The 13,090-nt window shown below is 55.0% G+C and overlaps 1 protein-coding gene across 11 annotated transcripts in view; it reads right to left on the minus strand.

The window, feature by feature from the left end:
- Positions 1-1,395: 1,395 nt before the first annotated feature.
- AKAP13 (A-kinase anchoring protein 13) overlaps positions 1,396-13,090 on the minus strand; it is a 226,593-nt gene continuing 214,898 nt past the window's right edge. For 10 of the 11 annotated variants that reach the window (XM_045824926.1, XM_045824935.1, XM_045824932.1 and 7 more), the window contains 6 exons: positions 12,720-12,790; positions 12,184-12,228; positions 9,524-9,574; positions 8,376-8,825; positions 6,687-7,029; positions 1,396-5,905 (listed from right to left, as the gene is read on the minus strand). In XM_045824926.1, the coding sequence (XP_045680882.1) occupies positions 5,856-5,905; positions 6,687-7,029; positions 8,376-8,825; positions 9,524-9,574; positions 12,184-12,228; positions 12,720-12,790 (1,010 nt within the window). In that variant the 3' untranslated portion in view covers positions 1,396-5,855. The remainder of the gene's footprint in view (positions 5,906-6,686; positions 7,030-8,375; positions 8,826-9,523; positions 9,575-12,183; positions 12,229-12,719; positions 12,791-13,090) is intronic. The other variant, XM_045824929.1, reaches the window with a different exon arrangement.

Raw genomic sequence — 13,090 nt, forward strand, 5'->3', positions numbered from 1 at the left:
TGACTGGTCCCCCAGCGACAGGAGTTCCCAGTCTGATTTCTGAGGCTCTACAGCTCGGCTGACCTCGGTTCTGCTCGTTACTGCTTCTGAGGACGAAACCCAACCCGTGCGCCCACCGCATTTTCTCCTTCCCAGGCAGGCTCTCTGCTGGCCCCGCTGGCACCTTTATCCCTGACTCAGACTTCTGTTCTGTTCTGTGGCATCGGTTACCACACTTCCTGTCCGGGCAGAGCCTCTGCTGCAACACCCAGTCTCATAGGGCAGTCTGTGGAGCACGGCCCTCCCTTGGGCATGGGGATCCGCAAGCAGAAAAATGCCGCTTTTGTGCACGGCACTCAGTGGCCAGGTCTGCACTGTGGCAGAGGCTCCGGGCACAGCACTTCCTCTCGGGAGCAGGAGGGGGCAACAGCCTTGCGGGATGGCTGTCCGGTGTTCCTGGAGGTGTGTCTGCTGTTCTGGAAGGAAGGATGGAACCTCCTCGCTCTTCTTCCTTCCCAGGCAGAGCCTGACCCCTGGCTCAGACCCAAGGACCGTGGGAGGCCTTGGGAACCGCTCTCCTGGCCCTTCTGAGGCGTCTTTGTGGGACGGCATTCAGGAGGGTAGGGGACTGCTGCAGCTGTAGTGACAGCCAAGGACACTGAGTGCGTGAGGGCGCACCAGTGTGTCACTGGCTTGTAGGAAGCAGCTACTGCCAAGGCCAAAGGAGCCTCTTAAGGAACCGGTGCACTTCCAAGTTCACTGAGAAAGGGAGGGCACTTGGCATTAGGACAGGACTTTCTTTTCCATTGTTGGGTGATGAGCTTGCAAGTGGCAATGCCAAGATCCCAGGCCCCTTTGCTTGACACCATATGGCACAATCCCCAGGGTCCAGGGGATGCAGGGGCCTGTTAAAGGGGCAGGCACAGCTCCTCAGGGGTGTTTCAGCGATGTCTCAGTGGAGCCCCCAGCGTTCTGCGGTCCCATCCCGTCGATCCCCGGGGAGACTGCTCCAGGCAAATAAGATTTTTCTTCCTGAATTAAGTTTTGGCAGTTGCCCTGTTTGGGGGATGGGATGGGGTGATGAAAGTAGGCCAAAAAGGCAATATAACGTTAATCTTTTCACATTGTAGAATCCACGGCAAAGGACAGTTTTACTTCATTAACTGGAAAGAGTTCTGACACTGGGCACCCTGAGGGTTTGAGTCCCGGCTGTAGGAGAGAGTGGGAGTCCCCACGGAGACACTCAGAGCTTCAGGATCTCCTCCCGCTTTCTGTCCCCAAATAAAGAAACAGCGTTCACTGGGGAAAAGGCTCTCGTTACAGCTGGGGAAGGGGCTACACCCCTTTTACAAGGAACCCAGAGTATCTTGAGACCCCCCCAGGAAGCCCACACGGACAGGCACACAGCAGCCACAGTGAAGACTTAGAGGACATTTATTTTTTTGGAAGGGTCGAAAAGAATTTTACAAGAATCTGAAGCCAGTTACTAGATAAGAAGATAAATAAAATACAAAGCCAGTATGTCATGGTAAAATTCCAGAAAACACTGAAAAAAAAATCTTTATAGTTTAAAACAGCTTTTTACTTTATACATAATTACAAAGTACTGTACAGCATCTTGGTTTTAACCACTTCTTACTGAACAGGATTTAGCACAGGAATGCTCACCTAGCGTGGGAAACGCCGAGCAGAAGCAGAGGTATGAGGTGTGTGCGATCACCCCCCCGCGCCCCCGGCGGGGTGACAGGGTGCGTGACACACGGGAAACCACAGGCTGAACACGACCACAGGGCAGGTCCCCGGCGGAGCGCTCTCTCCGCCCTGCGGTCAGGCGGCTGCAGAGGCAGAGGCGTTCAGGCTGGGTGAAGACCCGGGGTGCACGGAGGCCGGGGGCGCCAGACCCTCTGGCTCCCAGCAGGGAGGCCCCGGCACGGGCCGACTCAGACTGGGCGTGTGCAGCAGGTCTGCACGGTCTGTGGTGCGAGAGACTTGAGCCACTTGGGTTTGCCCATCTTCAAACCTTAGTGAGATGGAGAACTAATGCAAGGCCTGTCATCTTTCTGACAAATTAAATTGGGCCAGGAGGCCATGGAAAGAAGCCTTTGTTCTGTTTTTTTCTTTTTATGGCAGCATTAAAATACTTCTCATTTTAAAACCTGGCCAGCAGGCAGTAGATTCTAAACTCTGGTTAACTAGGAATGTTGTGCTATGTTGAAGGAAAAAGGAGGAACCGAACCGAAACCAACTCTTCGCCCCCAGCCTTGCCTCTGAGGGCCGGTCAGAAGAGCAAACAGGCTGGCACCCGGCCAGTCGGGACCTGGGTCGTGTGCGTGTCCACCGGCCCTGCTCAAGGCAGGCAGGCAGGCAGGCAGGCAGGCCGGCCGGCCTCTCTCTCAACCTCCGCCGACCACGCACTCCACGGGCGCATTCCCGGCTCCACACTGCATGGGCATCCCAGCAAAGGGGTGGCGGGGGGACAGGGGCTGATGTGGATGCCCTTTTGCTGTGTCCCCTCCAAGCGGTCCACCCTCTTTATGGCCACGGGAGCCCACCCACCAGGACCATCTCTCTAACGCCCTCCCAGGGCTTGGCTGTCCTCTGGGCACAACCGGCCACCCATCGACACCGAAGTAAACTGCCGTTCCCATGTCCGTTCCAAAATCCTCGGGAAGAAAGAAACAGCTGCAGGTAAAGAGCCTTGGAAACAGAAGGATGAAACAGGAACCACTTCCGTGAACCGAAACTTCCGGATCAGGTTCTGGCCTCTAAGATTGTGGCTCTCACTTTTACTTCAGGCAGCCTATGTTACTAAACCCCTCCACGCCATCTCCCCTCCACTCCAAGAAGGGTCCGACAAACCCCAAGGCTCTCTTACACATCTGTGCTCACTGCCACTCGCGCCGGGGTGGGGGGAGGGCGGGGGACGAAGGGAGCAGACGAGCGAAGGGACCACCTTCAGTGGCATTACCCTGAGACATAAGAGGAAAAGGGGTAAGGTTCGTACCTTTCCAAAAACCATCTTGACACAGGTGTCTTGCCCACAGACAGCCCTTGTGACGGGAGAAGATGGCGTGTTGGCAAAGGCTGAATTATAGCAATTTGTACGTTTTTAACTCTCTCCGTGTTCAAAGAAGAAACCAGTCGACACAGTTGTCACAACAATGAAGCCAACCTGCTGGCGTGCCACCAGGCAGGATGACAACCACTGAGATGATGTAACTGAGAGAAGATACGCCGTCCTTCCAGAACATTTCCTAGGTTCTGAAAATCTGGGGACTCTGGGAGGTGTCTCTCTCCACCCCCCAAAACTTAAACTCAATCTGGGGCATCTGACTTCTGGAGCTTGATGGAGGAGCACGGCGTTCTCACGTGGGATGACCGCAGGGAACTGAATCTGCGTCGCCCCGGAAGACAACCGCTCATCACGGGGAAGACTCCCCGACGGGGCTCAGCCCGGCTGGCCAGAGCCGTTCTCGGGGCCAGAAGCACGAGTGCAGCAGCCGAAGCCCCGAGCTCCACGCCCAAGGGGAGACACCACGGCGGGTGGAGAGCACGGGTCTGTGGGGCTGAAACCCGAACCGCGCTGTGCGGCCTGGTCCAGTGCTCAGAGCCCGCAGCGCCTCTGCAAAGGGCATGCGTGACCGCCAACCTCTTGGGCACGAAGCCCTTCCTGTTTGCAGCCCGGGGCACAGGTGGCCGGGCCCGCGCCGACCCAGAGGAAGGAGGTCGGCCAGTGCCCTTTCTGGCAGAGCACTTCTCTCTGTGCAACACGAAGCCGCGGGGCTGCCTCCATCCAGCAAGTGACACCCGGAGCTCCACGCGGCTCCCAGGAAAGCCAGCACGGCCACGGCTGCGCCTTGAAGCTGGGGGCCTGGCAGAAGGAAGCAAGCAACGTAGCTTTTGCTGTTTAGGGTCTTTGGGTGGAGGGGCGGGGGGTATTACATCATGATTTCAAGAGAAAACTCAGTTTCTTCCCTAAAGTCTATTACTGAAAGGTAAGAAATCTCAATGACAAAAACAGGCGAAGGTCCCTCATAGGCGGCCAGTTTCTTAGCTCTCAAGCAGGAAGACATCCCTTGATCAAAGAACGAGGTGGGGTGGGAGGAGGGAGGGAAAGGGACCCCTCCCCCAGTGGTAATTTCTTTTGGGCCTTCAAGGCACTTTGACAGACACCGAGGAGTGAGCAGACGGGCCACTGTTCCTTCTCCGTAGTGATCAGATAGTTGAAACCGTTGGAATAGTATGTTCATCCTTATCACGCACACAGACACACACAGACACACAGACACACACAATAAATAAAACAAATCTAGGCTAACAATTTTAAACCAGACCTCTTTCAAATAAACTGAAAGATAAATATCTCCATCTGCAAGGCCAGCTTGCAATTCATCAACAAGCACCAAGTTACAGGGTTTTTTTTTGTTTTTAAAAAGTATGGTCAAAGACCCAGCTCCTAAGGGGCGAAAGCAGGGATCAAAGGCCACATTTAAAGCAGAGAATGTCCCAGTCTCGCCCCCTGGGAGCTACCAGCATGGCAGGCGTGTGGGGCCTCGGAGGGAAATGTCACCCATGAACCGTCCTGCACCTGCCAGCCGGTGACAAGCTGAAAACAGACACAGATGCCAACGCAGAAGGAAAAGAAGGAGAAAGGAAAAGAACATAAAACACAGGTGGCATAAAACACAGGCATCATCAAGCATCCGAGTGTAAGAACCAACAAACCTTTAAATTAAAAAAAATTTTTTTTTAAGAAATTAGATTTTGCCAAGGCCCCGTGACACAGAATGAGAACCTTCGCAAGCCACGCCTCTTCTCTCTGCACTGGTGGAAACCACAGTGTGGGTGCTCACACCCTCACTGACCCTCCTTCTCGGCCAGCTGTCCCAGTACAGGGTGGGGACAAGCTCCCTGCAGGGGGAGCACGCGGTCCCCATTGGTGGAACGTTGAGGGGACCGCTGTCTCCCACAGGGAGGGTCAGGCAGGAGCAACTGCTCTCGGGGGTTACCGCACGAGGTCTCAGGAACACTGCCAGGAGGCCGTGGCCATTTCTGAATGGTCAGTGACAACCAGAAAGTGTCACGCTGCAAGGGTAACAGTGAGGAGGCCTCTCTACTTCATCCGTGCCGGGATTATGTGGCAAACACCTTGGAAAGCCAGTGCAGAATTTCTTCCGGAACCGACTAACGAAATCGCTAGAGGCTGTGACTGAAACACCAAAACCAAGCTGGTGCAGATCTCATGGTTTTGAAACACACCAGGTCCATTCTCACTGGTTTTCACAAATGTTTGTCATCCCTTCTGAAATGAAATGAGAAACCCATGTCCACAGGGGTGAGGTGGGCAGGGAACGACACCGCCTCAGGGGCCTAGCAGGCGAGAGGCCGAGCACCTGCAAGCCACCTGCAAGGGGTGTCTGGGACAGAAGGTGCACGGTTCTGCCGCACCCCGTCTGTGCCGACGGCTACCGTCGACGCGCACACAGGAAGTCCACACTGCCTGCTGTCCGACTTTCAATTGTGTTCCCCAAAATGAAGGGAAGCCAGCACGCACCCCTCATCTGGAAACGTTCGTTTAGCTTTTAGGAATTCCTGACATGTCCAAGACCAGCGCCTGGACTTCTGGGGACATTCTTCTCAGTGTAACATCCTCAGGAAGGCCGGCCCCACCCCGAGAGTCGAGGGCAGTGACCTGGGTGGGTAAGTCTGGGGCCACCTTACCCACCCTGTCACTCGGGACCACTCGTTCCTCATGTCCACGGCCTGGGGCGGTGCGGAGCAGTAGACACTTGCGGAGCACGGTGTCGACGGGACAGAGTGGACACGCAGGGACGCGGGAGGGCAGGGCTGGTGACACTGCCGGCAGAGGAATGGGGTCAGCAGAAGATCTCTTCACCCTCTGTGGGCACCTCTGATGCAGGGCCGTCTGGAAATGGGGAAACCAAGGAGGGAAAAGAAAGTCAGAAAAAAAGCGGACACCCTCTTTCCGTCCCCAAACAGACAGATGACAGGGGCCCGGTGGGCCGTCAGCAGCCCGCACGTGGGTTCCCTAGCCGGTTCCATGAATGAGGTCCAGCGATGCCTGCCACTCCCCACTGCTTCCTTTACCTCTGAAGCAGCACTGGGCTTCCTGTTCATGAACAGGCCAGCAACAAACTCCTCTTCGACCTCACATGGAGGGAGCGCGCAATCATTCTCGGGGGGTGAGGACGGGGATGCCCGGCTGAGCGGACAGTCACAAACTGTGCGAGGGCAGGCACACCACTTACTCCCCGAGCTGCAGGCTCCTGGCCCGTGTTGGAGTCAGCCCTGCCTGCTCCCCACAGACCCTTCGAGGAGTCCACGTGATCTCGGAATGCTCACCGAGGGCGAGTTACTATTATCAATCACTGGACTCGGTGGATACAGGAAGGTGGGAAAGACTGAAAGTGCTCCCTTTAGGAGGGTTTGCATTCCTTAATTAGATAATAAACGCCTGAAGACGAAGACCGCCCTCTACACGGCACACACTTGCCGCAGAGTAGGCTCTGAGACGCTCGCTGAATTACTGCCTCAGTCCTCCTCGGGCAGAGCAAGTGGATTTGCTGAGAAGTCAGGCGGTTGGGCTTTCACACACCTGAACAGCCCTTTCGCCAACCTGTCCCACGCCCACCCCCTCCTCAGAATCCAAGACAAGACGGCCACAGGGAGACAGGCGTGTGACTCACCACGGGGCTGCGAGCGGTCTCCTTTGCTCTTCTTCTTCTTCTCCTTCTTGTCCTTTGTCTTTGGTAACCCAAACAGGCGTGTGGTGGAGGAGGAGGAGGAGGTGGGCGCCGGGGTCTGGCTCGGACCCTCTGGGACTTTGCTGGTCTGGCTGGTGGAACTCAGTATGTGAAAAGGCCCCTTATCTTTCTGTGTCCGAGAAATGCTGTTCCTTTTGGGGGACACTGAGAGATCCGAGTCCAACGAGCCCGATTTGGCTATCGAAGGTGCAGAAGGCAAGGGGGACTCCTCGGGATTGGGGAGGAAGGACGGGATCTTCAGCAGCTTGGTGTGTCGATGTGAAACCTGCACACGTGCAGAGAAGGGGTCGCTGAGAGGCCGCGGCGCCTGGGGCCCACCGGGTGGGTGCTGGCCCAGGGCAGCTGGTGGGTCAGCGCGGTGCGACCCGCCTCCCTGGACTCCCCGGTCCTCAATACAGAAAGATGCAGAAAGATCCTTTCCTGCCCTCCCCCAAGTAGTATCTACGAAAATGTTAAAAATATCACCTTGGACACCATTACTGTTTTCACTATATGCGTGTAACATCGGCATCATACGGAATTAACAGGACCCTGGATGAGGCAGCTTAAAAAAAAACTCCCACTCCCTGGAGACACAGGGGAGCTGCTGATCTGAAAACTGACTTCCACAGGGATGCAAACCAAAGCGGGAGCGAGAGGAAGACGAGCAGCCTCCTACTGCGCACTCTCTCCGGCTGTGGAAGCCCCGCTGACAGGACTGGGGGGCGGGGCCCGCCCTGTGCCTGGAGGAGCAGTGCAGAGCCACCGGCTGCCCCCCCCATTCAGGGGACAGAGGACCTCTGCAGACAGCGAAACTGCGCCTCCTACAGGGTGGGAATATAATTTTCTTTCATGGTCCAAGGTCAATCAATCAATCAATCAAATGCAACATGACCTGAGTATCTACAGCGACCTGTGTGCTCAGGCTTTTCACCTGCCGCGAGTGTCCGTGTCCCAGAGCCGCCACCAAGTCTCACGCAAAGAAGAGCGGGAGCCAGCAGATGCGGAAGGAAAAGCCTCCTTCCCACGGGAGTGACGGCCACAGGAAAAGGAAGTCTTCACCCGCACCCCCAAGCAGGAGAACCCCTCCGTGGAAGAGCAGCTGCCTCCCTCCGGGGGTGGGCTCTTCCCTGTAACTGACGCCCCCTGAACCCACCGCCTGTCCTTACTGTGACCCACGCATCGGAGCCACTTACTGCTGCCTGGTGTTACTGCTGCCTGGTGTTCACAGGCACTGCGTGGCCCCTAATCCATGCTGTGCACCCCTCCACCCCGCCCCGTCCGCTGCGGGTCCCTTCAGGGGGTGAAAAGTCTGATTTCTTACATGGCACAGAGCAGAGGGATGGCCCCCGAAATTGTCTCAGACACGCTGCGGAAGTGCCCGTCAGCTCCAAGTCTCTGACAACTTCGTGACCAAACCCCCAGCGTTTCCACTCTCATCAGCCTCTTGGAGATGAAAAAACGAGAAAAGGACCCGCTTCCTCACCTGCCCCTTTTAGTGTAAAAGATAATGTACAGAAACAGCCTTTACATCTTGGCTGGCCGGCCTCCTCCCGGTGCTCTGCCCACAGAGGGCTCTTCGCTGTATCCGCGACAAGTACAGCAAACCCCTTCTACTGGGGGCTCTCTTACCTGACAGGCGTCGCGGTCCACCTGCCGCTGGCTGAGCCGCTCCGTGTCCCGTTTCAGCTGCTCCTGCTCCCTCTCCAGCTGTTTCTGGGCCGTGCGCAGCCTCTCCAGGTCATACTGGTAGGCGCCCTTCTTCTGCTGCAGCTCCTCCCTGTCCCTCTCCAGGTCCTGCTGCGCCCGCTGCACCTCCTCCTCGCGCTGGGCCAGCCGGGCCTCGCGCTCCTGCAGCGCCCGCTCCCGGGCCTCCCACTCGCGCTCCCGCCTGCGCTTCTCCTCCAGGTGCTGCGCCTGCTGCTTCTGCAGGTTGGCCAGGTCCTGGCGCTGCTTCTCCAGGCTGCGCTGCTTCTCCTGCTCGATGAGCGAGCTGGGGCGGGACAGGCTCCGGGTGAGCGCCCTCTCGGCCAGCAGCAGCTTCTGGTCCTCGATGTAGGTGTCCTGCTGCAACACTACCCCCTGGGGGAGACACCAGGAGGAGACAGATGCACCTCTGGCCAGGAGGACAGCGAGCTTCCTGCTTCCTGTCCCCCTGACCCAGTCCCTGGGGGCACTAGTCGCTAGACAGAGTACACTGTGCTCTCCTTTAAAGCTGGTCTGGGAAAAACACTCCAGGAGACCCGTGGGCAGCCAGTCATCAAACAGGGATGCCCACGGTGCAGGAACTCAGCGTTCTGTCAGACTTGGTCACGTGCTGTCTGCAGGCGCCAGCATTGGTGTGGAGTGTGTTTGGCAGGTGGGGGCAGGTAGGATGGGATTAGCTAGCTCTTAAAGAATGAAAGCGAGCAGAGTTGGAAGATGTTCCCGGGAAGTGTAAAGAACAGCTGTTTAGAAAGGGCCCTGCTATCCGAACAGCACGGAGAGAAATGGGACAGGGACACTCGTAACCCTACTGAAGCCTCTCTGGAGTGACAGGAGGGCCCGAGAGCGTGCTGGCGCCTCCTGGGGCGTGGCTGACACGGAACTGCCATCCACCAGCTGTCCACCCTAACCGCTGCGTCCTGTGACCCCCTCCTCATCGCGAGAGCCACTCTCCTCTAGACCGAGGGCCCTGGACACTCATAAGAAACTTACAGATGCAAAGTCCAGGCCAATGCACCCTCTTTACCATCTCTGTGGAAAGAAAGAAGTGAAGGGGGAGAGGGAAAGGCACGCACCTGCAGAGTGCTGAGGAGCTGGTGGAGATGGACGATGCTCTGGGCCACCTGCTGTGGAGGGAACACAGGGACAGGTCTGGTCAGGACTGAGCCGCACGCCCGCCTCCCATCTGACTAGGTAACCTCCCCACGTACAGCAAGGTGCTTGCACGGGAACAAAGTACTTTCAAACTGAAAGCACCAAGAGAAAAAGCAGGTCCAGTTAGCCAAGAGAAACGAAACAAGACCAAACAAACGACTGTGTGCAGGAGGGACACTGGCACATGGTACTGTAGAGAAAGCTCCGATTATTTAAAGCGATGGGCACAAAAACGACGTGTCTACCCATCGAACAGAGCAGAAAGCCTGGAAGCAAATCGTATGAGTTTAGTATATGATAGAAGGAGCATGTGTAAATCAACGGAGAATATTCAATGAATTTTCCTGAGAAAACTGGCTAAATCATTATAAAAAACTAAGTTTGAATCCTGGCTCACACAAGAAAAACATTCCGATACATTAAAATGCCAAGTATTAAAAAAGGAACTATGAGAAGACAGGAGAATGTCCTCCTGACCCTGAAACAGGGAATGCAATGGAAGAAACCAAACGCATACACAAAAATCTTCAACTTTCACTATGTAAAACGTACAATTAAAAGGCAAAAAGGACACACTGACCAGAAAGTCAAACAAAACCAGAAGGCTTGATTTAAAGAAGCCTTCATACATCAATAAGAAATGAATACTCTCATAGGAAGACAGGCCAGGAATGCAAACCAGCAATTTATAAAAGAACTACAAATGGTCAACTGTACAATGTATTACAAACGATTCAGCTTTACTGGAAATCACATCACTGCCAAAGACAGAGATACCACTAGAACGCCTCAAACCAACACAATGTCACTTGGAAAATGAAAATCCCCGATGCCGGTGAAGGAAGGCGAGGAGGAGCCTGGGCCCCGATGGCGGGGCTGTGCTCGTGGACCCTCCTTTCCGGGGGGCAGAGCACGCGCAGAGCGGGGAGGACGCCTGGACAAGGAGGTCTGGGCTGCGTCACGCGGACAGCAGAGCAGCAGAGACAGAACCAATCACCCCTGGAGAGGTTACATAAGTTCTGGGGCACGACATCCCAGTATGCCCCGGTGACTGAGCATGTCCGAGTAAATGTGCTCGGGGGAAATGCTTCTAATGTGCATGAGAAACAGGACAGGACGCTCCGGGGAGTAGTGATACAAGCCGTGTAACACTATTTTCATACCAGTCACACTCACACACACCCAGACACATCAATGTGTGTTACGTAGAAGAAAAGGCTGGAAAGAGAAGCACTGAGTGTTTAACCCCAGTTATTTCTCAGTGGTGAGATTATGTTTCTCTATTCTATTTTGTGTACATTATTGGACAGTTTTCAAATTTTCTGCCATGAATACGTTATTCCTGTTACAATACTTAAGACACACAAAAAGTACTTCTCAGGCTTAGGCATATCTGAGAATACCTTTAACCCCTCACTTAAGCTTACTGTTAACAGCAGGGGGCGGGGGGTGTCACAAAAGAGCAGCCGATGCTGGCTGGGCATCTGCAGTGTGGAGCCCAGGCTGCAATGCCCGGAAAACACTGGTCTTGTTCTGTCTCTTCCCTGCCCCTTCTCACTAAACACAGGGCAGAGGCCGCCACGTGGAAGTCAACAAAGACCTAATTTTCAAGCAGCAGACACCAAGAGCAACGGGCTGTGCGGGAGCAAGTCCGTCCCACTGAAGGGTAGATGCAGAACAGCCTTCCTTCAGGGTGCCGCAGTGTTTGGGCTCCCACGCCCACAAAGAGAAAACGACACCCCTCTGTGCTTTAGAAGAAAAAAGGAACGGTCCCGTTAATGTAGAATCTGAAAACAACACTTCTCAGGAATTTAGGGTCTAGGTAGAGAGCACGAAGAAACACAGAGGCGGCCCTGAGAGGCACGCCTCCCGAAGGCCACTGTCGTGTGCAGAGTTCCGGTCCACTGACACGCAGAACCGCGCGCGCAGAGGAAACGGAGTTTGCGGAGCATGGCGGCCTCGAGGACTCTTCCGGAGCCGGAACCGGGGAGGGGCAGCCAGGGAAAGGAGTGCCGGTGCCTTGCAGGACCGGCGGGCCTCAGCTGAAGGAAGGCGGGAAAGACTCGAACCAGAGCCCGAACTCTAACGAGCAGGACACCGAGGCCACTTTCAGAGTGACACACGTGTTGTGTGAAGAGCAGGGCTCAAGGAAGGGAGCTCCACGTGAGGCCCTGCAGGATAAGAAATGACCACACAGCGCTGCCCACAGATTAACCCGCCACACTGCAGGCGAGTGGCTCTTGTGGCCCGGGCTCGGGTGGCAGGAAAGGTGGCTACAGACTGTGCTCCGTGTGATTGCACTGGAGACGCCTCTGAGGAGGCCTCACAGCTGGCGGACAGAGAAAGCAAGAGTCCTCTCCGGAGCAGAGAAGCAGAGGCCACGTCAGCAGGAGGCAGCGCTGCGGGGCGGCGCCCAGGCAACACCCTGGGCTGGGGGAAAGCAGGACGGGACACCCGCACCGTGAAGCATGCAGAGCACGGCCAGGAGTTGGCCTGTTTGCCCCAGCAAAACAAAAACGAGCATTCCTAACCTAGCAATTATAATACAGTCATACTCTTAAATAGCTCGTAACGTCCTTACCTCATTGTTTCTCTTAAGTATAAATGCCAGGTTAGCATTTCCACCCTATAAAACAAAACAACATGCGTTTTAAAAATACGGAGGTCCTGAGGCAGGAACTGCATCTCGAGTGTGTCTCGGCCATGCTGTGGCGACCCACGTCTGTCCCCTCCTACCACAGCCTCCCACTGCAGGGTTGGGGGGGGGCGGGTAGGATCTGACGCTGATCTGGTTCTCACGCCTTGTAAAGAGTCCAGGTCGGTTTGGGCATTTAAACAAACCTCCTGACGAAACTGGTCCTGCCAGGGCCCTGGTCAGGCCCTGGATGTACACATGAAGCTCTAAGCCAGAGAGACCAAGCGGCCAGCAATATGTGGACTCTTGACTGTACTGTGTGTTTAAAAATGTGCTTTCCTCTCAAAATAAAGTAGGAAATGAAAACAGCCAAGTCAAGCATGCAAAACGAGATCAGAGTGGATGAATTTCATGGACGGTGAACTCACAGGGAAGTGCTAAGAAGGTCTCAGTGTATTTGTTGGGGCGGGGGGGGTGAATACCTTTTTCAGACCACTATCCGACTCTGTTCTCCTAAGATCTTGGCCATCATCTGCCTCTTCCTTATCACCTCCTGAACAAAGAAATAAATTTGTTTTTAAAGGCTGTGAAACAGATTAGCCAAGAAAAGAATACGAGATATATGCCCTGGCTGGTGTAGCTCAGTGGACTGAGCTCAGGCTGAGAACCAGCTGGTTTGATTCCCAGTCAGGGCACATGCCTGGGTTGCAGGCCATGGCCCCCAGCAACTGCACATTGATGTTTCTCTTTCTCTCTCTCCCTTCCTTCTCTAAAAATAAATAAATAAAAATCTTAAAAAAACAACAACAGAAATCTTAAAGAAATACAAGGTATATAGCTTAGGGATGTGATA

Source organism: Phyllostomus hastatus, unplaced genomic scaffold (assembly GCF_019186645.2).
Source record: "Phyllostomus hastatus isolate PE091 unplaced genomic scaffold, TTU_PhHast_1.1 phas_scaffold_555, whole genome shotgun sequence".
NCBI classification, from domain to species: domain Eukaryota; kingdom Metazoa; phylum Chordata; class Mammalia; order Chiroptera; family Phyllostomidae; genus Phyllostomus; species Phyllostomus hastatus.